This window comes from Spinacia oleracea, chromosome 3 (assembly GCF_020520425.1).
Source record: "Spinacia oleracea cultivar Varoflay chromosome 3, BTI_SOV_V1, whole genome shotgun sequence".
Classification (NCBI taxonomy): Eukaryota; Viridiplantae; Streptophyta; class Magnoliopsida; order Caryophyllales; family Amaranthaceae; genus Spinacia; species Spinacia oleracea.
Genome location: NC_079489.1, coordinates 1,985,433 through 2,012,470, shown reverse-complemented (window position 1 = coordinate 2,012,470; position 27,038 = coordinate 1,985,433). Strand labels below are relative to the sequence as shown.

The window sequence follows — 27,038 nt, the reverse complement described above, 5'->3', positions numbered from 1 at the left end:
ACGGAAAAATGAAGCATGGTCTGACACGAACAAGAAGGCGGGGGTGTGGACCTATTTTTTGGCAAAAAGCACGAAACGTCCCGACCCAACAAATCACGTTGAATTGACTAAAAGTAGGCTTAAGCACGACACGAGGTCACATGTTCTTGGGTTTTGCACGGGCCTCCCTTTTGAAATTTTCGACCCGCCTTGCCCAATTCAAAAGAAGTGGGTTTGGCATGGGTCGATCTCGTTCAGGCCTAAGGGATATGGACTAGGCACAGAGCACGACTGACCTGCATCTATCTTTAACTCTATATGATACTCCATCCGTCTAATTTTACTTTTCCATTTGAACCGAAAACTCTCACAAAAAATAATCAACCGGGGCAAAGTAAAACTATTATTAGCCGAGACTACTTGATGGTCCAAAAAAAAATTTCCATAAAAAATACGAAGTATATATATTACGTACATAGGACACAAATAACTATTTTTTAATTAAAATATTATTGATCGAGAAAGAATGTAGGATTATTACGTCATCCACGATCAAATAACTCAAGTATCTACGCGGCATGGTGGCAAATTGACAACATTATTTGTCAAGACCAAGAATAACGTGACGATACATAAAAACTTCAAATAAAACGTGTCAACTAAAAAATTATAACGAACATAGTTATTTATAACAAATGTCCAAACGGGTTAGGTCGAGTTTCACCCAAAATTATTTGTGTATGATATCCGGTGGAGATAATTTTGAGTCTGATTTTCGGAGAGAGTTATTATTAGTAGGTATCTAAACAGACATAGAAATATATATTGAAATCCCAAAATATTTTATGTAAATTAGGAAATTAATCCTTTTCCCCCAAAAAAGTATCATACTTTCACATCAAACAAAAATAGGAACCTACATTACATACCATATTTATGCGTTGACTCTAGTCCAACCCAACATTATTTTCAAATTTGGGCCTTGATTAAGGAACTTTTTATTTGGGCCTTGATTGAGGACTTGAGCCCAGCTCAGTATTAGCTGGATCCTTGTTATCAGGATTTTATCAAATGTGGGTCATGTGGCCTCTATGATATCCTTTGAGATATATTACCATATTAGGTTGATTTTTTCTTATAATATTAATAGTAATAATTATAATGAAAACAAAAATTAATAATAATAAAAAATAATGCAATGAATATCAAGCTATGAGGAAATTTTGATTTCTTTCCTTAACTTTCCATATTTATTACCATTTTATTTTTCATAATTATTAATTATTTGTACACCTAAAAAAATTATTTTTTAGATTTGTTAACACAAACTAAGAGCACTATATTCAGTTCTTTGAACTTAACAAAAACTACTTATCCGGACTTAACATAAGCTATTTGAATTTATTTTAGTTGTAAATTGAATCTGAGTAACGGTCTGTAAAACATATTAGGTGCACCCGGATGCACGGTGCACCCTCTCATATTTTCCCCTTACATGTGAGGAGAAAATGTGAGAGGGGACCACCCATAGACATAAAAATACTATGGGGTACACCGTATACCCGGATACACCTAATAATTTTCAAACGGTCTGACCTTGATCTTAACTTATTAGTCCTGAAACACGTACGTAGTACGGATCAGTACAGATCAGTACCGATCCGTACTACGTATCAAAATAGTAAGCAATCATTTGAGAAGGAAAGAAATAGTATTTTACAAATTTGCCCTTCCCCACTCTACTATAAAAAGAAGCACCATTTCTCAAGTTTTTCACATCTCCCATCCCTAACCTTAAGCTTCTTGTCAAACAAATTATTATCCTTTGTTAATCCAATGGATTCAGAAATGGAGTCAAGGGAAGTTCTAGAAGAAGTCCAACAACAACCTCTCCAAGCCCAACAACCCGGAGAAGCCCAACAACCCGGAGAAGCCCAACAACTTGAAGGAGAAGATGTGGATATGTTGTTGGACTTTATTTCTGATGATGATACTAATGATGATGATTGTGATAGTGATGACGATGATGATAGTGATGATGATATCACTATTAGTGACTTGGAAGAGCCACTAAATTTAATGGAACGTCAGGTATATGTATATTTATGGTGATTTTGATTTTTGTAAAATTTTATTACATATTTATTTTATGTATGTTACTCGGATTCGGGTATTAGTGTTTGTGTTCGTGTCCGAAAGTCTAGTTTTGTTATTTTGTGAAAAAAATTCATGATTTATTTCCAAAAGGGAATTAAAAAGAAATGTCTAGTAACAAAAAAAATATTAATGACGCACTCATCAAGTCTCGTGTAAAAGATTTTATGACAGAGTTTTAGGATCCGTCATTACTCAACCCACAAATTACCAACGGCCCTCGTTCAATTACCTTTTATGCGACGTATCTCGACGGGGATAATCAATTATCCCGTCGTAAAAAATCTAAGTTGGGTGACGGAAAATCCAGTCGTTATAATAATTTTTGTGTCAAGGTTTTGTAAGAATGATTTTAAAAGTTGTCTTGTTTTTCAAGGATTTAAATTTTAAAACAATGGTTTTAAAAGTTGCCTCATCTTTATAGTAAAAGATCTAAGTTGGGTGATGGAAAACCCCGTCCTTAATAATACGTTATAATTTTTATCGTAGAAAATTTAAGTCCAACGGTGACAGAAAATCCCGTCATCGGTAATAATTTACGTGTCAAGGATTTGTAAGAATGATTCTAAAAGTTGCCTCATTTTTCAAAGATTTAAATACTAAAACAATGATTTTAAAACTTGTCTCATCTTTGTGTTACACTGTTAATTCTAACATTGTGATTTTTATCATTTTTGCATGCTTTTGTTTGACACATAGAGATCCAATATTGGGTGTGCACCATTTTACAATTTTGGACCAAAAGGATGGTAGGACTAAAAAGAGAAATTTTCATAAAATGGTTGTGTCTAACTCTTAGATCTGTACGTGACTCAAATTTGGATAAAAGAGTTGGAATTAAAAGAGAAATTTTCATAAAATGGTTGTGTCTAACGCTTAGATCTGTACGTGACTCGAATTTGGATAAAAGAGTTGGACTAAAAAGAGAAATTTTCATAAAATTATTGTGTCTAACACTTAGATCTGTACGTGACTCGAATTTGGATAAAACAGTTGGACTAAAAAGAGAAATTTTCATAAAATTGGTGTGTTTAACTTTTAGATCTGTACGTGACTCGAATTTAGATAAAAGAGTTGGACTAAAAAGATAATTTTTCATAAAATTGTTGTGTCTAACACTAAGATCTGTACGTGACATGAATTTGGATAAAAGTGTTGGACTAAGAAGAGAAATTTCATAAAATTATTGTGTCTAACACTTAGATCTGTACGTGACTCGAATTTAGGTACTTTGTGCCTAAACTTCGAGTCCCTTATAGATCTAAAGAGTAAAGATGGTGCAAAATTCAACTGAAAGTTTCGACATTCTAGATCATACAGTCTCCTTCATTATTCATGAAACTTACTTATAAGTCTTTGATTATGTTGTTTAAGAGGTTTATATTTTGACAATTTTTCGATACATTGGACTTATATAATTGATATACTTTGATGCTTTTGGATCAAAAGTTTGCATTTTTATGGATCTATCTGCATTCAACATAAAACTTGCAATTGAAACATCAAATATAAGTTATAAGTTTCCACGTTCGGAATCATTTTTTGTTTCTGGTTTTATATTTTTAAAAAATTATAAAACAAACTATGGAAAACGCAAAAAGTAAATCCAAGTTTTTTGTTGTCAATTTTCAAAATCAACATGATTAGTGTGAAATTGACTAAATTTTAGTTCATGGTTCAATCTAAATCATACGACTCTCAAAACCAAAAACTGAAAACTGGCAGTGTTATCGAATGGGCCCAGAATGTACTTTTCATGTTTTGAATGCGTAGTCTGTCGTAACACGTTACAACAAAAACCAGCAAATATGATTCAGGGGTGTCACAAAGTTCACAGAACAACAAGTTTAAGTTGATGTAATCATACGACTCTCAAAACCAAAAACTGAAAACTGACATTGTTATCGAATGGGCCCAAAATGTACGTTTCATGTTTTGAATGCGTAGTCTGTCGTAACATGCTAACGAATGGGCCCAAAATGTACGTTTCATGTTTAAGTTGATGCAATAGCTCACAGAATAGATTGATCAATTTGGATTAGATTTTAATTAAACTGAAACTAATCTTTGGTTCCTTAATTGCATTCATGAATCATGATTCCTAAACTGTACTCATTTCATTCATGAATTTCAGAAACCCTACAAGGTCATGAATGAAGCCGATATCCGTATCAATCTAGAACGCGATATCTCGAATATATCTGATATCCTTTCCATTTCAAGATCTGAAGCTGTAATCCTTTTACTTCACTTCAAATGGTAAAATTCCTACTATGAAGATTACTGGTTTTTTTTTTTTTTTTTTTTTTTTTTGCTATTTTTTCCTGCGAAAATGATAAAGGTCGCAACATGCGACATTTAAGCCGTGTCACAATGATGACATGACATGTTTATGTATCATGATTTAAATTGAAAACTAAAATATTTAAAAAATATATACTGTTATACGTGTTTCAAAAAAATGTAGGAAAATCTTTATATTCTAATTTGTTTTCTTCTTTATATCGACTACCTTATTTACATATTTTCATAGTAAAAATGTTGTTTGATAGTAAAAATACTATGATGACTTATAACGACACAACCTACGTGACACATATATGTATAGTACCAATTAAAAGATTGGGATAACTAAATGTTGCCGCAACTTGCGACCTTTATCATCGCCATTTTCCCTGTAATTCTGTACTGATAACTGATTCATTCTGACAGTCTGTGTTATTGTTTTTTACTGACAGGAATGTGAATGCAGTACCTGATGAATGGTTTGCAAATGGGTATAAACTTCGAGAGGTACTTGGTTTACCAGAAGATCCTGTTGATGATGAAGCTGAATCATCTTACAAAAAAGATGTAAGTTTCAGAACAATGTACTTATTAAGTTTCTGCACAATTATTAACCTCTAAATTCTTTATTAAGCTGAAAATTAAATAACCTTTTGATGAGTTTTGGGTTTGTTTGACAGATGACTTGTGGGATTTGTTTGGTAACATTTTCTCCAGATCTGGTTGCTAGTCCTCATTGTGGGCATGTGTTCTGTCATACTTGTTGGGCAGGTTAGTTCTGATGCAAAAATCTTGATGAGTATTTTCATAGTTATAATTCCTTATAGGTGGAGATGGCAAACGAGGCGGGTTTTGGGTGGGTTTGGTGGGTCGGGAATGGGTGACACACGACCGATAGAGTGTAGGGCAGGGTGGGTCGAATTGTGGGCTGTGTCGAAAAAATGAACCCAGTACGTGTTGGGTCGTGGTGGGTTGTGCAGGTTCAAGTGAGTCTAATGGGTTTGGTGGGTACATAAGGTATTTGGTGGCTAATGTGGGTCCAGTGGGTTTAAACGGTTACTCAAGCGTAAAAAAAATTACAAAAGTCGTATGAACTTAAATTACTTAATTTTTATATCATTATTATACTCATACAAATATAGTTAATATATATATTTAAACATTAAATTTCATTAGCATTTTAAACATACAAAATAGTTTAAATTAGTATGACGAGTCGGGTGGGTCAATGTTAGGGTGGCAATTCGGGTCAATGGGTCAGTTTCGGGTTTGATTTCAGGTCGATTTCAGGTTTTGTAAAAAAACATCAGAAAATATTGTAAAACTTAATATTACAACAAAATATGATAATTGTGTCAAATCATGTCGATTTAAGGTCATTCAGGTCGGGTTCAGGTTTCTCTTAGTAACTTCAGGTCGGATTATCGGGTCGGGTCAGTGAGTGACTGTGTTTTGTTGGTTGGGTTGTGCGTTGTTCCGGGTCGGGTTAGGCGGGTTGTGTCATGGGTATTAAGTTTGTTCGACCCACATAATCCATTACAGGTTATGTTAGGGTGGGCTGTGTCAGACCCGTCTCACTCGCCATCTCTACTTGTAGCCATCAATTGAATTGTTCATATTAATTAATCTAATCTCGAACACATTCCATCAACTTATAATTATGTTTTAATCTCATGCAGATTATATTGGGAAATCACTCACTGATGGTCTTCCTTCCTTACTGTTACGCTGTCCTGATACATCTTGCCGTTCTGCTGTAACTCAAGACATGATAAACATGTTGGCTACAAATGATGACAAGGAGAAATATGCTCGTTTTCTTATGAGATCTTACATTGAGTTTAACCCAAAGGTACATGAAATTGTTACATGTTCTTATAAAATATCTATTCTTTTTGAGGCACATCTATATATATTATTCCAAAGCACAGACGCACAGTTGATTTAGGTCGAAATCAGGTAGACCCATTTATAGACGGGTTGAGATTTTTCCAACCTAACCCGACCTGTTTAATTAAGCGGGTTGAGATTTTCAACCCAACCCAACTATAAATGGGTTGACCTGAAATTGACCCGTTTAATTTTTTTTCCCACTTTTAAGTGTAAATTGACTTGAGTATAGAATGGTGAGGTGATTTTTTTGTGCCATATTTCATTGCAAAAAGTAATACTTCAATATATTTGATATGAATCAAAACGTCAAATAATTATTCAATGTTGAAGGAAAAATAAAAAAATAAAATCTTTCAAATAACATTAACATATCTATATTACATACTTACTTGAAGTTAAACGGATTAGACGGGTTGTTTTCGAGTTAAAAATTTCAACCTTACCCAACCCATTTAATTAAACGGGTTGAAAACCTTAACCCAACCCTTCATCATTGGGTTGAGTTCAGATTGGGTTGGTGGATTGGGTCAATTTTTACCAGCTCTATGCATTATAAGTTGAGTTGTGGGTAAATAATTATGAAGTGACCAATACCATATTCTTTTTATTGTTTCATTGAATCTAAAAGCAATCTTCGTTTGCATTGGAAATTAAATTCTATAGACCCCATTCGTTATCGTTTTTTGTTTTTTGTTTTATATTTTTTAAAAAACTGAAACAAAAATATGAAAACTACAAAAACTTTTTCCCTTTTTTTGTTTTTATCGATCAACATTCAAAAATTTAATAAACTCATGCATTGCAGGGGAGCTAACTAGTATGTCTAATATTACTTGAACGAAACATTTGTAGGCTAACTGGTGTCCTTCACCTGGATGTGACTATGCTGTTGTTCTTGTTCGTGGTAAGACCACCAAGGTCACTTGTAAGTGCTTATATAGCTTCTGCTGGAAGGTGAGATCCACTTCTTTAACTTTCTTCATCTTTTTCCAATAACTGTTAAAAAAAATACTCTAAAAAGGGATGATGATAAAGGTCGTAAGTTGCGACAACATTTAGTTGTCACAATTTTACGTGTCGTAGTTTAATTGGTACATATAGGCGTCACGTAGGCCATGTGTCAATAGAATATTTTTACTATCAATTCAATATTTTTACTATGAAAATATGTAATAACGTAGTTGATATAAAGAAGGAAACAAATTAGAATATTAAGATTTTTCTGCCTTTTCTGAAACATGTATAATAGATTATATAAATTAAATATTTAGTTTACAATTTAAATCATGACACATAACGCTACAAAAAATTTTATCTTTTATGAAAACCTAATAACGACGGGTAAAAATCCCGTCGCAAAAGGACTTTTGCGACGGGGATAACAACCCAACAAAGACGGGAACAAGTCCGTCGCAAATATTTTTTACGACAGGTTAACGACGGGATTTTCCATTAACGACGGCCCCCTTTTATGACAAGTTCGCGACGGAAAATCTCGTCGTTAATCAATAATTATTGACCTTTAGCGACGGGATTTTCCGTCGTTAATAGTACAATTTCTTGTAGTGTAAGCATTGTCATGTCATCATTGTGACACGGCTTAAAGGTCGCATGTTGCGACCTTTATCATTTTCACTCCAAAAAATCACTTTCTCTCTTTCTCTTACTTTATTCATTTTTTTTACAAATTCTCAATCCACAATATTTACAATTTTCCACTCATTTTCTCTTCCTTTATTCATTTTTTTTTCTTACACTCACCCACCTTTTTACATATTTTTCTCACTTTATCTATATTTTATAATATTCAACCAATTTTTTATACTTTTATCTTATTATTTGTGTAAATAGTAAACAATAAAATTCTTTATGAAACGGATGTAGTATCTTATTCCCAGTAAATTCTGAGAAACATGATTAAGTTACTTAACACAAAGTATTACCTTTGGTGCAGTGTAACAAGGAAGCTCATCAGCCGATTGCCTGTGCAGCTGTTTGTAAGTGGGTTATGGAAAGTGTCGTGCAGACTGTAAACTGGTACGACCATTGCTTATCTTGTGGATTTCCTTTAGCTGCTTGTTTCGGTTTCTCTTGGTGTACTGAATAAAAATGGGCGTGGGCCGGGCCGGGCTGAAATGGGCCCGGGCTATAACAAGGCCATGTGTTATGTATAACGTTCCAGGCTGCAATTTTCAAAATACGTCCTGGCCCATGTCGGGCAGGGTTGTTGTGTCTAAGCCTAATTTTACTACATTAGTGATTTGTCGTGCCTGGTCGGGTTGGGTAGTGCCTTTTCCCATAAAACGTGACACATGGCCGACCCATGACTTCGGGGCCGGGCCGGGCCTTTTCTGCTCATGTCAGCTCATACAATTTTTAAAATACGTCCACGCCCAATCCTGGTCCACGTGTCAGGTTGGGTTGTTGTGCCGAAGCCTAATTGTACTAAATTAGCGTTTTGTCATGTCGGGTTGGGTAGTGCCTCTTCCCATAAAATGTGGCACAGGGCCGGCCCATGACTTCGGGGTCAGGCCGTGCCTTTTCGGCTCATGTCAGCTCATACAATTTTTAAAATACTTCCAGACCCGGTCCTGGCCCACGTGTCGGATTGGGCTGTTGTAATTTTACTAAAATTAGCGTTTTGTCGTGTCGTATAGTGCCTTTTCCCATAGAATGTGGCACAGGGCCGGCCCATGACTTTGGGCCCGTGCATGACCGGGCTTTTCCTGCTCATGTCGGCTCGGGCTTTTTACGTGTCGGACGGGCCTGCCCGTCCCACAGCCATCTTTCCGTGTACCTGCATATCAGTATATCAGTATATGATCTCCATGATATTGCACCTTTAATTTTTCCTTTTGTCTGAATTTATGTAACTTAACTATTCTTTTGTTGTAGGAAAATTGCTACTACTAATGGCTGCCCAAATTGTGGGACATCAATGGACATGGATGCTCCCTTTAAACGGATGCAATGTCCATCTTGTAAAATTCACTTTTGCAAGTAAATTTCACTACAATTCTCCTTCTCCAATTTAATTCCTTTTATATTCTTCTCAAATATGAATTTAATTTGCTGATAAAAAATTACAGGGATTGCCGTACTTCTTGGCTGCACAATGGTTTATGGGAAGGTGATCAGTATATACACACATGCTCTGAAGGGAAAGAAATGCAAGTAGAGGTGAGTTTTTTTTTCCGTATTGCTCTGTTTTTATTAAATGACACAATTATTTAGGCACGTTTTTCAATGCATGATTTTAAAGTTAATATCTCAAATAATGGATAACAAAAAAAATTATAAAAACTTGATATTTAAAAAATATTTATTGAGACGAATCTAATAAGACCCCACACGACTATGTTTTGCCTGAAATATAAATCACAAAATGAAGTCAAAGGAGTTTGTGCGAATAGTGGTCATAAACCCAATTGTGTCATGTAAATAAGAACGGAGGATGTATTTCCTTACTGGAAAAAAAATAAAAAAAATTGGGCGATGATAAAGGTCGCAAGTTACGACAAATAAAATGTGTCGTAATCCTATGTGTCACTCTTTTTATGGTACCACAAGCCACGTACACTGCGACTCATCAATTTTCTTTACTATTAACGTCACATTTTTAGTATGAAAAAAGGTAAACCATATAAAAAAGGAAATAAATTTATAATGGTTATAGTAAATATATATTTTCTTTTATTTTGTAAATTATAAATTAAAAAAATATAAATTACAATCTAATAACATATTTTTATATAATTTAAAAACAGTTGCAACATAAATTATTTTGTGTCAAGTTGCGAACTGTATCACTTTATAATTTTTTTGGGCTCTTAATGATAATGTAATAATACAATACGAGTTCTAAAATCTCTCAAGTCGTTGGATCAACCCGAACCCTGAAATTTTGGGTCATGAACTAGCATTTGAAAACCCGAATCCGAAACCGAAAGTGACTGACCCGAATTAAGACCCATTTTACCCTTTCTGATGTTACAGACAGAAGATGCTGCTGAGGAACAAAAGAAAGTAGCTAAGCAGAACCTGATCAGATACCAAAACTGTCACATGCGTTGGTTGACTCATGAAATGGTAATAATTCTAACACATATGCAATTTTTTGGTCACTTTATCTAAGATTTTAACCGAGTTTTGAAGAAAATTAAACCCAAAAGGTCTTGTGCGCACAAGGTGTACAATAAATTTATTGTACACCAAGATAACTTTAACCTTTTTTTTTTTAACTTTAACCTAGTTTTGATTAACTTTTATATTAGTAAAAAAAAATTGATAGATAAATATTTTAAAGGGTTAAATGATTAATTTTATACATTATTAGTTATTTTGAAGAAAAAAGTTTTACTAAACTGAAAAAATTTATCACTGAAAAATCGATAACTTTTACATATATATGTTTAACTTTTAAGCATTTTGAGTTAACTTTTACTCCGGTGTACAATATTTATTGTACACCCATTGTAAATAAGAATTTGTGAATTAAACCAGTTTTTTTTACCATGAAATGGTAATTCTAACGTGTATACTCTTTTCTTCTTACAGCATATTCAGGCAACTGCTAATGAGATTCTGAAGCTGAAAAACGGCGTGGTGAGTAAAAACTTTCCTAATAATGTTGTAATTTGGGTAGCCTAAAATGCATATTTCTAGACTAAAGCCCGAACCCGACCTGAAAACCCCGCACTAAATTTATGGGTATTTTAGACGTGATTTATTAATTATTATGTTAAAGCCCAACCTGACCCGGATTTTAATCACCTCTAACTTAAACGAATTGTATCTGAAAGTTTATCGCCTTTTTTTATATTTAAGTAATGTTGTTATCCATTTAACGTTGCATATTCCACAGAACCCGGTACCCAAACACAAAATCACTTCTTACTCTAAGTAGAAATGCTTCCTAATTCCTACATTCGATCAACACACGAAAATCTAACCATTTTTCATTGTAATAGTAACCATTTTTATCAAATATTTGATACATGATTAAGTCCTGTCTTTACATACTTTGCAGCTCAAAATACTAGCTGATAAACAAGGCCTAACCGAAGCCGAATTCAGCTTTTATCAAGACGCGTGGGAGCAGGTAAATTTCCGCATGTTCTTTTACTTGTGTACATATGTTCTTTCCGGTATATCATGTTAATTATACACCCTTTTGCATAGTCTGTAATAGACCTGATCAAATTGCGAGCCGGGCCGGAACGGGCCACGTCTTAAAGAATTTTGCCTAGGGATGGCAATGGGTAGGGTTTGGGTAGGGTGTAGTAATACCCGGATTCGAACCCTAACTTTTTGACATATACTCATACCCTACCCTTACCCTATAGGGTCTAAAATTATAAGACCCTTATCCGGACCCTATGGGTCCGACAGGGTATGGGTAGGGTCTAGGGTCTTATGCGGGTCCGCGTTAAACTATACCTTTTATTTCCTTTTTTGTATGAAATTATATGTAATATGCAAAAATAATACAAGAACAACAATTAATAAGGTATTTTAAAACAAATAAATAGTTAGTCTTCAAAAATTATCCTTGTCTTTCCTTAAACACAATACATTTTAAAGTACGAAGCTCATAAGTTACAAAATCCCACATTCTTAACTACACAATATTAATGTTAATAAATAGGCATCCATTCAGTACTTTAGTAGTAGTTATCGTCCATATTATCATCTACTTCATCATCAAGATCCTACACAAAAAGTGAAGTACATAAAAATAACAAAATTTAAGCGGGTCTAAATATAGGGTATGGGTAGGGTATGGGTCTTAAGGGTCCGCGGGTAGGGTAGGGTACGGGTCTAAAAAAATAAGACCATTACCCTACCCTAAAAAAAACAGCATATGCCCATACCCTACCCTTACCCTTACCCTATAGGGTCTAAAAAATAAAGACCCATACCCTAATTTTAGGGTAGGGTCCGACAGGGTCCGGGTAGGGTCCTGGACCCGCTGCCATCACTAATTTTGCCCATTAAATCAGGCCAGGGCAAATTGCGGGCTGGACCGGGCCACGCCTTAAAAAAATTGCCCATAAAATCAGGCCGGGCCAAAATCTGTGTCAAAATTTTCAGCCAAACCTGCTCTTTTCGGGCTGGGTTGGGCCGGGCTCGTGGTGATCTGGTCTAATCCACGAATATGGTATTGATCTCCTTTCTTTGTATCATTTCTCTATGCATACAGATTGCAGACTGTAAGCGGGTGTTGAAGTGGACTTGCATTTATGAGTATTATTTACCAAGCTGTGAAAATGAGAAGAGATCCCTCTTAAACTATCTGCTAAGTAAGTAATGTTTTTTACTTCTGTTATAAAATCTGATACAATAAATGAGAAAATGATAAAGGTCGTAACATGAGATCTTTAAGCCATGTCACAATGATGACATGGCATACTTATGTGTCATCATTTAAATTGGAAACTAAAAATTTAACTTATATAACCTATTATACATGTTTAAAAAAAAAGGTAAATTTGTATCCTTCTTTATATCGAATATTTTATTTACATATTTTCATAGTAAAAATATTACATTGATAGTGAAAATATTCTGATGACGCATAACTTACATGTCGTCTATATGTACTAATTAAACTCCGACACGTAACATTGTGACAACTAAATATTGTCGCAACTTGCGACCTTTATCATCACCCAAATCAATAAATAAGTTGTTATTTTTTTGTTTTTTTTGTTTTTTTTTAATCTTTGTTCGTGTTCTTTCAGGGTGTGCTGGTTTTGCCGTGGATCAGCTTTATCAGTGTTCAGCTCAGCTGCTAACTCTCTTTAGTATGGAGGAAACATCTGATAAGTTCCCTCAGTTCCGTGATCGCCTGTGTTTGAAGACAAGGTAATGCCATTAGCCTAATCTAATCATCTTAATAATCATATCATTCTTTCTGTCAATTTATTTATTACTGTAAAATGTTAGACCTACCAAAAATCAACCTGACCCCACCCGAAAATATTTGGTCTTAAACAAAATTTTGTATGCCTAGTTAAAGGATTTTATTTGAACCTGAACAACTCGAAAAGTAATGGGTTAAAACTCGGCCGAACCTCTTTTTTACCTGACCGATTGAAAATCGTTGTAGTTATAATAAGTGAGATTATAAGGAACTTTAAGCACAATAAACATGTTGTCGTTAATATTTTTTTGCGTAATATGATTTTGATTTGAATTATACACCATTTTATGGTTGAAATTTGATTAGGGACTAGGGAGTACATATAAACTTGTGTGTGATAATTTGTTAATTTGTGTGCAAATATTTAGTATATTTTATTGATATGTGGTTATATTTATTACACAAATGAATGGTAGTATAATACTCCGTAATATAATACGCGTTCTATAATCTCGATCTCAACTCGTTGGGTTTGACCCAAACCCGAAAGTGACCAACCTAAATTAACTCGAACTCAAAAGTAATTTATTATAGCCCTACCTGACCCGACCCGTTTGACAAGTCTAATTAGTACTGTTATAAGCTTAAGGTTATGCCATGCATTGTGTGACATTCTTTTAATTTGTGGGTTAACTTCTTAATAGTGTGGCTCAATACTACTATGACAACATGGCATGGGCTTTAGAGAACGGGCTTTCGGACCTAAACGCGGTCCGCCAGGCGATGAGCTCGAGGCGGATGCGGCTAGGGATCCCTACAACAACAACAACAGCTGAAGAAGGAATGACTCCTGAAGAAGAGGCTGCTGCTGCTGAGGAGTACAAGGCTTGTGCTCATTGCCAATTTGGAAATGAGACTTCATCTCTTGTTTGTGTTATGTGTTATCATTAGATCTACACATTAGATCTTTCTATTTCTTATTTGAGTTGGTAAGACACAAAAAGACACACATGGCTAAGGCCAATCCTTGTTTTTATTTTAAAATAGACCACATTTTTATTATGTAAGACATAATTTGGTGTCGCTATGCGATACGGGATTGAGGTTTGGAACTTGATTTGCAATAATTATCCTGCTGAACGTTTTGCTGGAAAAAAAATTGAAGTTTGGAAACGTTTTTTTTTTTACCATTGATTTTGTGGGAGTTGTTGCATTTTGATATAATTAATGGTGTGATTTGCTTCTTTTCTTCTTTGGTACCATTAGCTATTAGGTCGCTTATCGACCTCTATGGCGTGACTATATATTATACACCCAGGTATACCTAAATAATAGGTAAGTACACTTATGATATAGATTTAGATGTCTTATAAGGAGTATTTGAATTAAAAAAAAAAAGATAGGGAGAGAAGTAAATGGCAAGAATGGGCAAAGTTGGGGGCAATAATGGCTAAAGCCAATCCTTTTTCTAAATAGACCACATTTTTATTATGTAAGACAAAATTTAGTGTAGCTATGCGACACGAGTTTGAGGTTTGAAACTTGATTTAGCGTTTTCGTGATAAAAAAAGTTGAAGTTTGGAAACGTTTTTCTTTTTACCATATTACCTTTGATTTTGTGGGAGTTATTGCATTTTGGTATAATTAATGATGTGATTTGCTTCTTTTCTTCTTTGATACCATTAGCTACTGGGTATTTATGTTGCTTAACGATCTTTTTAACATGACTATTATACACCCAGATATACCTATATCACTTATGATATACGGAGTAAAATTAATTACTCCCTCCGTCTCTTTTTGTTTTTTACGTTTGATATTTTTTACGTGATTTAACGATTATTTAATGTGCATTGAGATTCCTCTACTTTTTTATTTAAACAAGAAAAAATACGTTTATTTATAATGTTTTCACTTTTATCAAAAAATCTGACATTGGGAAAATGAGAAATAATATTTGGGCACAAATTTTGATAGAATATAAATGCATTATGTGATAATATAAAAGGAAATGTAAATAACAAAATGAAACACCCAAAATGAAATACGTATAAAACAAAAAGAGACGGAGAGAGTAGATGTCTTTGATTAAAAAAAATAGGGAGAGAGAAGAAAATGGCAAGAATGGGGAAAGTTGGGGCAATAAAAATTTTGTTGACACGTAGAATTAATATATTTTTTATTGTTTCAAATGCATAATTTTACAGATTTGTGTTGCTCCCAAACAAAATCGATTGGCCTTTTTTCCACTTGGCATGCATGCAAGTATTGCTTTTCACCCTAACCAATGGGCACTTTTTGATACTCCCTCTGTCCCTTAATACTCGCACCGTTTTGACTTTTTACACTATTTACATAATTCATTTTGACCCTATTTTATTTCTAGTATATTAAAAAAATGTTAGTATATAATATAGTATTGGCTTCATCTTAATATATATTTTCAAAATATTAAAAAAATTATAAGTTTTTATAATATGTAGTTAAAGATATTGGTGGTCAAAGTTGTGCATTGGTATGCGTGTTCAGTCAAAACGGTGCGAGTATTAAGGGACGGAGGGAGTATTGTTTACTTGATGACCAAGGTGTTTTGGTATTGGATGGTTCTTTTTTAAAATAAAAAAAAATTTAGAGAAGAAAATTAATGGGTTTGCTCTAAATTTTTTTAATTTATTTTCTTTTACAGAAGAAAAATAATGGATTTGCTCTAATTAGAACACAAACTATGCATAGCCAAAGATAAAGCTAAGGTATAGTTGGTCGTATGTTAGAAAGTTGTACACTTAAAGCCCTTACCCTAGGCGAAGGATCGAAGGGAAGGGGGTGAGGAGATTTAATCATTGGACTATATTAACTTACGTGCTATATTTTCAAAATAAAATACACAATAGTTATCCAGTCATGAATTTCACGTATAATGCCACAGGCCCGGCTAATAGGCGGTCCAACCGAAGCTACATCACAGGGCCACAAAATTTTAGAGCCCAAAATTAATGGTTAAATCCCAGCACATTACAAGCTTATATATTTCCAGCTTCTTTATTAAACAACAAAAGAACTTTGTCCTAGTTGGTAGGGAGGCAAATGCAATTAACCTGAGACATTTCACCCAACAACCTGAGTTATGTATTTTACATTAAATAATTGACCCGGCCAAAAAACGAGTTAGTGTTCAAATCATGTGTAGAGTTTGAATTCTTCTAGAATACCACCATGGACATTTCACATTACTCCCTCCGTCTCTTTTTGTTTTTTACGTTTTGTATTTTTCACGCGTTTTAACGAATAATTAATTTGCATTGAAATCCCTCAATTTTTTATTTAAACGAGATAAATTACGTTTATTTATAATGTTTTCACTTTTATCAAAATTCTGATATTGGGAAATGAGAAAAAATTTAATGTCCCTATGGAAAAGTGTGAGAGATTAAATGACCCAATGAATTTGATTGGTTAAAATAATAATTGGACACAAATTTTGATAGAATACTAAGTTATTTATGTGATAATATAAAAAGAAATATAAAGAATATTTTGAAATGCCCAAAAAAAAAACGTAAAAAACAAAAAGAGACGGAGGGAGTACCATGTTAGAGGGAGAAAACTTAAGGATAGGTGGGTTCATGCATAAAGCCTATCTCACTTTTCTCTAACAAAATTCGACTATATTTTATGTGGTCTTTTGCTCAAAAGGTCATAAGCAACACTATATTTATTTAGTATGATTAGTTCTTAGTTGAATATCTAACATCAAATAATTTGCACACTTGATTATTACAATAGAAAACTAATTCATGAAAACATATAGAATAATTTGCACACTTGATTGTTACAATAGAAAACTAACTCATGAAAACATATCGAAGACCTTCAATGAATCAATCACTCACATTATTTGGCAATCTTGCTCATAGAAACATTTATGGAGTCAAGTTTCATTTTAAATACTCTGTAATAAATTACTCCCTCCGTCTCTTTTTGTTCTTTACGTTTTCCTTTTTGGGTATTTCAAAATGTTCTTTACATTTCCTTTTATATTATCACATAAATAACTTAATATTCTATCAAAATTTGTGTCCAATTATTATTTTAACCAATTAAATTCATTGGATCATTTAATCTCTCATAATTTTCCATTGGGACATTAAATTTTTCTCATTTTCCAATATCAGATTTTTGATAAAAGTGAAAACATTATAAATTAACGTAATTTATCTTGGTTAAATAAAAAAACTGAGGAATCTCGATGCAAATTAATTATTCGTTAAAACGCGTGAAAAATATCAAACGTAAAAAACAAAAAGAGACGGAGGGAGTACAAAACACTTTACCCAAAAATAAATATGAAAATAAATATTTTTTTTTTAGACTTTGGTCTAAAAACAGTAAAAGTAACACCTCTAGATAATAAATCATGACGCTACATATGTCTAAAGCTCTACAACTCTATATCTCATAAATCATAATTAACTCTAGACAAAGGCAAAGAAGATAAGAGATCCCCAAAATTAAGTCTTGATCGATTACTAATTTGTAATTGTGTGACCTTTTTGTTGTACTCCTGAAAGTACAATTAAATTATATGGGTGATGATAAAGGTCACAAGTTGCGACAACTTTTAGTTGTCGCAATCTTATGTGTCGCAATTTAATTGGCACATTTAGGCGCCACGTAGGCTATACGTCATCAGAATATTTTTACTACCAATTCAATATTTTTACTATGAAAATATGTAAATGAGATTATCGATATAAAGAAGGAAACAAATCAGAATATTAAGATTTTTCTACCTTTTTTGTAACATGTATAATAGATTATATAAGTTAAATATTTTAGTTTCCAATTTAAATCATGACACATAAGCATGTCATGTCATCATTGTGACACGCCTTAAAGGTCGCATGTTGCGACCTTTATCATTTTCGAAATTATATACATGTCTTTATAATCTAATTGGCAGATTTTTTGCATAAACTATATAAACATGCATTTTTTATTTTTGATGTACTATGTATAAACCAATATTGTAAAATGTACTCACTATTACGAGCCTTGAATTTTCATCTCAATTAAAATTTAAAAACCTTGGAGAAGATCTTCTCACTGGAAATATCAGGTTTATCAACTAATCTCCATGTCCCTTTGTATTAGTTACGCATCTGTTTTGAGTGTCCCATTTTAATCTTTACTATTGAAATATTTCCTTTTATATAATAACATAAATACTCCTAATATTCTGTTAAATTTTTGTCAAGTGATTATTTTAATCAATTAAATTCAATATGGCATTTACTCTCACACTTTTTCATTGGGGCATTAAACACCCACTTTCCTAATAAATGTGAAAAAAATATAAATATTCCGTAAACATAATTTACATTGTTTATATTAAAAACAGAAGGAATTTTAATCTATATTGATTAATCGTTAAATCGTATGTATGATACCAAATGTAAAAATTAATAGTGATACAAATAAATCGGCAATTAGACCACTTACATCTCCCCTCTAAAGTGTAATATATTCATGTGTGGTTTTGTTTGATTCGTTTCAATGAATTTTTTAAGAATATCAAAATTTTATAATTTTATCTAACGTATAATTAGAGATAAAAATGATACGAATTACGCATTGACAAACGTAAAAAGTAGAAACTGGAATATCAGTGTGGAACAGAGGGATTACTTGTTTCGATTGAAGTGAGACTAGTACGTTATTTAGAAATGAATTTCCCCTTTCTTCTCAAAGTGATTAAATGAACTTATTAATCGAACTTCATGAAGATTGAATAACATATTTGTGAATCCAAACTAGGTAAAACACTATTTGATTTTCTTTTAGACTTCATTCAATTATTTCTTTAGACTCGATATGTACTTATGTGTTTCGATTTGTATGATCAATATTAGTTTTGTTTAAACGAGCTCGAGTACTTATTCAAACTAGTGTGAACACTCTAACATTCATTAATTTTGACCTATTACGAGTAAATCAACCTTTGCCCACTCTAATAGTGGGAGGTATAGATGGAAAAAAGAAAATCTAGCTAACATAATTTAATATTTTTCAAGTTAAAGTTATTTCTCTTTCCAACACACATCAACATTTTTTCTCTGTCAGGTCTCGAATCTCAATCATTTCTTTTACCATTACCACATATTTTTCCCTATATCTCTACTAACACTCTAACATTTATTTTGACCTATTAGATCTGATAAGATATGTTAAGATATTAGATATTTTTCTGTGAATATTCTGTAGAGTCCTAACTATGGTATGTTACCTAATGTGTACCTAGGGTTTAGGTAACTGAGTTGTACTATATATATGTGTGTGATTAATGAGAATGATACGAGATTACACAATATTTGACATGGTATCAAGAGCCTAGGTTAAAAACCCTAGAATTTTTTTTCCGCACGAGTTTGAGAGAATTTGAGAACAGCGAATTCCTTCGCTTGTTGAGTACTGAGTTCTTAGGAGTTACAAATTCCTAGGGTATAACAATGGGTAACGAAGAGGAGCCACCACAAAAGACAATTGTCGCCGCCGTCGACCTAGACTACTATCTCGGGTCAGGTGACGGCCCCGGTATTGTCATCACCCCTGTAAAACTTAGAGGAGCGTCGAACTACGATGAGTGGGCCAAAGCGGTTCGTCGCTCGATGATTTCAAAATTCAAATTTGGTTTCCTTGATGGGTCTGTGAAGGAGCCCATTACGGACGAGACGAAGATGAAACATTGGATTGCGGTCAATTCGATGGTGGTGTCTTGGATCACAAACACCATTGACGAGAGTTTGCGTTCGAATCTGGAGGACTTTGATATTGCTCACGAGTTGTGGAGTCATTTGAGGACGCGGTACTGCGTCGTGTCGGGCACTAGAGTCTGCCATATTAAGATGGCTCTGAGTGGTTGCAAGCAGGGCACGTCTGAGGGCGTCATGGAGTACTATGGTCGCTTGTCGAAGGTATGGAAGGAGTACGTACAGTATGCACGAGTTCCCAGGTGTATATGTGCGGGTTGCACGTGTAATATAGCGAAGCAGGTGGGGGACATTCATGATGAAGATCGTCTGCACTATTTCCTAATTGGTCTGGATGATCACTATGAAGCCATTCGTGCACAACTGTTAGCACGATCGCCGTTGCCAGGCCTCGACGAAGCGTACCAGACGGTTATGAATACCGAGACCATGCGCGCCAGGGCAGCGAGAGGTCCGGAGAGTGTCATGGCGTTCAAGGTCGAGACTAAGGCTCGGTCGAGGTCGGGAGATGCGAGTGGCAAATTTTGTGGTCATTGCAACCGTGAGGGCCATGAGGAAGAAACTTGTTATCAGCTGATTGGATTTCCTGAATGGTGGGATGAGAAGAAACGAGGTGGGAGAGGGCCTGGTCGAGGAGGCAGGACGTCGATTAGAAGAGGCAGAGGAGCTCGTGGGGCAGCGTCGTCGACCAGTGGTGTCGCTCGTGCCAATGCCGTAAGCAATGCCACAGGAGGGGCGACAGCCCCTTTGACAAGTGGAGACGGATCGCAGGGTGCAGTGACGACAGCCAATCATGAGCTTGTTGGTGTGACGAAGGAGCAAGTCCAGCAAATTGTTGACATCTTGTCACGACCTTCAAACAAGTTGCAAGGTAATCTTGATTTACGATGGATTGTTGACAGTGGGGCATCACGTCATGTGACGGGTGATATTTCAATCCTGAGAAATATCAAAACATCAAGAAATCAACAGGTTGTATTGCCAGACGGTCAACCTGCAAATTCAAATCAATATGGTTCGGTGGTCTTGGAGGATGGTTTCGTGCTCGATAATGTTCTATTTGTGCCTAAATTGAACTGCAATTTAATTTCTGTAACTCAATTAAGTGACGAATTACATTGTACTGCTCAATTTACTAACAAAATGTGTGTTCTTCAGGACCGCTTGACGAGGATGGTGATTGGCGTAGGTGATCGACAGGAAGGACTATATTTTTTCCGTGGGGCTCCAAGGGTTCGTGTGCTAGCAGTGGAGTGTGTGGTCGACTTGTGGCATCAACGGATGGGGCATCCGTCGGAAAAAGTGTTGCAGTTACTTCCTCATGTGAGTCATAAGATTAGGAAGAATAAAACAATTTGTGATGTATGTCCGCGGGCGAGACAATGTAGGGAGAGTTTTCCAGTTAGTGTTAGTCGTGCTAGTCGCACATTTGAATTGGTTCATCTTGATTTATGGGGACCCTACAAGACCCCCTCGTCTTGTGGGGCAAAGTATTTTTTTACCATTGTTGACGATTATTCTAAAGGTGTTTGGATTTATTTACTGAGTAATAAAATGGAAGTTGAATCGACATTTCTTAATTTTGTTGCCATGATTAAGTGTCAGTTTAATCGGTCCCTTAGAGTAGTACGCAGTGATAATGGTACTGAATTCAATTGCTTAAAACATTATTTTCGTCAACATGGGATTCTGTTTGAGTCGTCGTGTGTTGGGACGCCTCAACAAAATGGGAGAGTCGAGAGAAAACACCAACACATTTTGAATGTTGGGAGGGCGTTACGTTTTCAAGGAAATCTTCCAATAAAATTTTGGGGGGAATGTGTTTTGGCCGCCTGTTACTTGATAAACCTTACACCTACCCCGATCCTTGACAATAAAACACCTTATGAGATGTTGTTTGGTAAACCACCATCGTATGTGCCTATCCGCGTTTTTGGGTGTCTGTGTTATGCATATAATCTACGGTGCAAAGGGGATAAGTTTGAGTCTCGGAGTCGCAGATGTGTGTTTCTGGGTTATCCGTTTGGCAGGAAGGGATGGAAACTTTATGATCTAGAGACACATGAGTTCTTCGTCTCACGGGATGTCAAGTTTCATGAAGGGACATTTCCTTTTGTAGATGCATCGGATGTGTTGCCACTGGTGCATGATGGTGATGGGGGGTTTGACCATTGGAGTTTGGATGAGAGTGGGACTACGGGTCCTGAGAACGTGTCGTCGCCTGCAGGTGATACTGATGGGGTGTTGTCGCCTACAGGTGATACTGAGGGAGTGTTGTCGCATCCGGGTGATGATGAGGGGGTGTTGTTGACCAGTGGCGACGACAGGGGAGTGTCGTCGCCTGTGAGGGAGGAACAACAACATGAACCACCTAGTCGAGTGGATTCAGACGTCGTCTCCTCACTGACAGGTGAAGAGGAGATGGCGGGTAGTGACGAGAGTGAGACAAGGCAGTGTGTGGAGGATACGGAGTTAGGAAGGGGGAAGCGTGCGAAGTTTTCATCGACAAAGCTGAAAGACTGTGTGATACATACAATACGGGAAAAGTATAGTACTTCCGACAAAACACCTACGGCGTCATCACTCTCAGGTACTCCTTATCCTATCACATATTTTGTTAATTATGAGCGTTTTTCGTCAAAGCACAGGCATTATATAGCAGCATTGCAAGAAGGGCAAGTTCCTAAGAGTTTTAAACAAGCGATGCAACATGAGGGGTGGCGTCAGGCAATGGCTGCTGAAATCGACGCGTTGGAGGAACAGGGGACATGGACGTTGGAAAATTTGCCGGAAGGGAAGAAAGCACTGGGGAGTAAATGGGTGTATACTGAGAAGCGTGATGAGGATGGGAATTTTTTGAAACTGAAGGCTCGATTGGTATGTTTAGGGAATCATCAGGAGGAAGGGTTGGATTATAATGAGACATTCGCTCCCGTCGCGAAAATGGCGACAGTCCGAACTTTTCTAGCTGTCGCAGCTGTCAAACAGTGGGACGTGCATCAGATGGACGTACACAATGCGTTCTTGCACGGTGACTTGGAGGAAGAGATCTATATGAAGATTCCTCCTGGATTCCAGAAGAATCACTTTGACAAGGTGTGTCGAATGAGAAAGTCGTTGTATGGGTTGAAACAAGCACCTAGATGTTGGTTCCAGAAGTTGTCGACAGCATTGACACACTATGGCTTTCGACAGTCGCTGTCCGATTATTCGCTCTTTACTCTGTCTAAAGGTACGTTGCAGCTGAGTGTGCTCATTTATGTGGACGACATGATTATCGCAAACAATAACAAGTTTGCGCTTGAGAGTTTTAAGGCATACTTGAAGGAGTGTTTTAAAATGAAAGACCTCGGGGCTCTGAAGTACTTCCTTGGGTTAGAGGTGGCACGAAGTAGTCAAGGGTTCTATGTATGTCAGAGAAAATATGCCCTCGACATCATCTCAGAGGCCAGATTGTTGGGAGCAAAGCCTGTGGACTTTCCCATGGAACAGAATCATAGGTTGGCATTGGCAGACGGGCCAGACCTGTCGGACGGTGAGCAGTATAGGCGTCTGATCGGACGTCTTTATTTGGATGTCACGCGACCAGATGTTGCCTACTCTGTACATGTCCTATCTCAATTTATGCAAGCACCAAAGGAGGCACATTGGGAAGCAGCTTTGCGAGTAGTGCGATACTTGAAGAAGTGTCCAGGTCAAGGTATACTACTTCGGTCGGACAGCGCGTTGCAGTTGGAGGGGTGGTGCGGCTCGGATTGGGCAGGGTGTCCAATGACGCGTCGGTCGGTGACTGGATGGTTTGTGTCACTTGGTATGTCGCCAGTTTCTTGGAAGACCAAGAAACAACATACTGTTTCTCGGTCGTCTGCTGAGGCAGAATATCGGTCGATGGCAGCTCTGACGTGTGAGTTGAAGTGGTTGAAACAACTACTACGCGACTTGGGGGTGACACACGACCAAGGCATGAGGATGTATTGCGATAGTCAGTCTGCGTTGCATATTGCACAGAATCCGGTGTTCCATGAAAGGATAAAACACATCGAGTCAGATTGTCATTTCATTTGAGATGCAATCAAGGACGGGATCATCAGTCCGTCGTACGTGTCGACGAAGGTTCAGTTAGCAGATATCTTCACCAAAGCGTTGGGGAAGGCGCAATTTGAGTTTTTTTTGAACAAGATGGGCATTCGAGATCTACATGCTCCACCTTGAGGGGGGATGTTAAGATATGTTAAGATATTAGATATTATTCTGTGAATATTCTGTAGAGTCCTAACTATGGTATGTTACCTAATGTGTACCTAGGGTTTAGGTAACTGAGTTGTACTATATATACGTGTGTGATTAATGAGAATGATACGAGATTACACAATATTTGACAACATGCATCATTGACCCTTGGTCAAGTGTAAAATAATTTTTCTCTCATCTTTCACCTTTTTCCACCTCATTTTCCACTAACTTGACTTACCTTTTACCTTGACCATGGTTATTGGTCATGGACTCATGGTTATTGATGCTCTTACGAGAAAATCGACCTCCAATCAACGCTAAGGGCACGCTTGGATTGGGTGTAATAGATTATGGGGGTAATAAAAGTCAAACCACCATAATAAAAGGACAATGAAGGTGAATTGAGGTGGTTGCAAGGAGGGTGGTGTGGTGGTATTGTGATAAGAAGTTGTGGTAGTGGTGGTGTTGTGAGGAGAAGGGAGGAAGGGGGAAGTTATTACCCCCCAAATGAGGGTAATAATCACCCTAGTGGGATGGTGGGTAACTATTCCCCCCATGATGAGGGTATTTGTTCCCTTTTCCTTTTATTTTCTTCTTGCCAACACTAGCTTGTTCCCTTTGCCACCACTTCATCCCCTCATCATCACCTTCAATTACCTTAGTTTGACTTTTATTACCCCTTTAATACATTAACCTCAATCCAAGCATGCCCTAATAGTGTTAACGCTAGGAAAGTATAGATGGAGAAAAGAAAATCTAGCTCACATAATTTATTTATTTTTTAAGTAAAAGTTATTTCTATCTCTATGACACATCAACGTTTTTTTTATATCAGGTCTCGAATTTCAATCATTTCTTTTACTACTACCACATATTTTTCCCCTATATCTCTACTAACACTCATTTCCTTCAAAATGAAGCTTAATATAACTCTTACGATTATCATTATACTCTTTAGTTATTATTTTTAATAAGGTAATTAAGGAGAATTGTATTGTATATTAGGAGCCTCTCCGCACGAGAGATATTCATAAGTGATCACCGTCTAAAATGGAAAGTAACTGGGAATTATTACAAGAACCAATACACATAGTCTTGCTAATGATCAATATTTGTTATCCAATCTGTTGCTCAATTGACTTCTCGATAGACGTGCTTAATATCCCAATTTTCGAATAACTTGAGATTATCATGTATATCTTGAATGATAAAATGGAGTTTTCACGGGATTTTCCAAGTTCCTTTTACTGCATTGATGACCATCAGGTTGTCTCTTTCAATGCTTAGATGCTTGATGTTGAGTTTTTCGCTTCTTGAAGTCCTTTGTGAAAAGCACAAACTTTTGTCGTCAAAGCTTTCATATAATGCCTAGACTGTAAATATGAATGCTGATAGGAGCGCCATCGCTGTCGCAAATGATGAACCCAACAATTGTTGATAAAGTTTTATAAGATCCGTCAAAATTGAGCTTGAAAGTACCATGTGAAGGTGGGCGCCATCATACTATTTAACGTTCTATCTATTACTTGAAGGGGGCACCCCCCTTCAAGTACCATGTGAAGGGGGCGTCATCTATATATACTAAAAGAGACACCAGGAATAACACGTGCCAATTCCCGGTGCGATGTTTTCCCGCCAAAAATCACTTTCCCAAAAAGTGTATCTGTTTTATTTTATTTTTATTCTCTACCTTTTTTTTATAAACTATTTATGCATGGAAACAAAATTTAGTTTATAAATTAGTGGCAATAATAATGATTCTAAATTGGTAATATTTTAGTCAAATCGCTATATTAATAACGGAAAATATATCACTCAATATTTTGATCAAATTACCATACTCCCATTTCAAATATGCATATTAAATGAATAAATTTAAATGAATATGTTAAAAATGTTACTCCGTATAACTATGCATTATTTTGGGATATTCAGTTAAATATTTTGTGAAAAAATTGATTAAAATTCGTGCGTACATGAGATCTAATCTAGTCCTTATAATTATAATAAACACGACCACACGAGGTATTTCTTTTAATCAAATTAAAACTCTAATAATAATAATAATAATTTAAGGGTGTTGGAGCCCAATTAGTGACATCCAACTTTGTGAAATCGCTTATTTTATAATAATAATAATAATAATAACAATATTATTATTATTATTATTATTATTATTAATATTATTAATATTACTTATATTATTATTTAAAAAAACAAAACAAAACAAAATAATAATAATAATAATAATAATAATAATAATATACTGCTTTACTCATGGGATGGTGGTCTGGATGTGTGTGTTGACTTGACTGGGTCTTCCCCTATGACGCAATCTGGGTTGTCAGGCTTCGTTCCGGGTCGGGTTGTGGCGGTTGCAGCGCAGCGGAAGCAGAATAAGTATGGGGCACGTTGTAGGGCTTTGGGTTACGGTTTCTTCCCTTTTTCCTTCTCTTCTTTTGGGGAATTAGAGAAAGGGGCTGTTTCTTTGCTGAAGCGGGTCCAGGCGTACTCCAGGGCTCAAGACATTGGGGCACGGGCAGCTGCCCACATTTTCAGCAGGATCGGGTTCGCCATAGCTAGAGGAGTGGGGGCCCAGATTGTATCTCGGCTCCCCTCCAACTTCTTGTAGTTCATTTGATCTTTGTAGCTTGTTAAGCTTGTAACGTTTTATAATAATAATAATAATAATAATAATAATAAGAAAATTCAATTTTTTTTTTACTAAGATACGCCTTTTGTTTTCTCAAAAGAAAAAAGATAAATTAAAGTTGAAAATTATGTCATTCTACCACTAAAAATCCCCCCTTTTCATTTAAAAATCAATTAAAAAAATCAAATATAAAAGAAGGAAAATTCAT

At 35.6% G+C, this 27,038-nt stretch overlaps 1 protein-coding gene across 1 annotated transcript; it reads left to right on the top strand.

Annotated features, from left to right (window-relative positions):
• The first annotated feature begins 1,774 nt into the window (after nt 1-1,774).
• Nucleotides 1,775-14,340, top strand: LOC110782244 (probable E3 ubiquitin-protein ligase ARI8). The gene is made up of 15 exons (XM_021986361.2): nt 1,775-2,070; nt 4,268-4,392; nt 4,872-4,986; nt 5,100-5,190; nt 6,099-6,271; nt 7,165-7,266; nt 8,267-8,349; nt 9,208-9,312; nt 9,402-9,492; nt 10,309-10,401; nt 10,870-10,917; nt 11,342-11,413; nt 12,515-12,614; nt 13,056-13,179; nt 13,882-14,340. The coding sequence occupies exons 1-15, from the start codon at nt 1,816-1,818 to the stop codon at nt 14,126-14,128; spliced, it is 1,824 nt and encodes a 607-aa protein (XP_021842053.2). The 5' UTR covers nt 1,775-1,815; the 3' UTR covers nt 14,129-14,340.
• The last annotated feature ends 12,698 nt before the right edge of the window (nt 14,341-27,038 follow it).

Bases quoted from the DNA above. Each gene is read 5' to 3' on its own strand.
- LOC110782244 (XM_021986361.2), top strand. From the start codon at position 1,816: ATGGATTCAGAAATGGAGTCAAGGGAAGTTCTAGAAGAAGTCCAACAA. The intron at 7,267-8,266 runs GTGAGATCCACT...CCTTTGGTGCAG, and splicing joins TATATAGCTTCTGCTGGAAG to TGTAACAAGGAAGCTCATCA. The intron at 8,350-9,207 runs GTACGACCATTG...CTTTTGTTGTAG, and splicing joins GTCGTGCAGACTGTAAACTG to GAAAATTGCTACTACTAATG.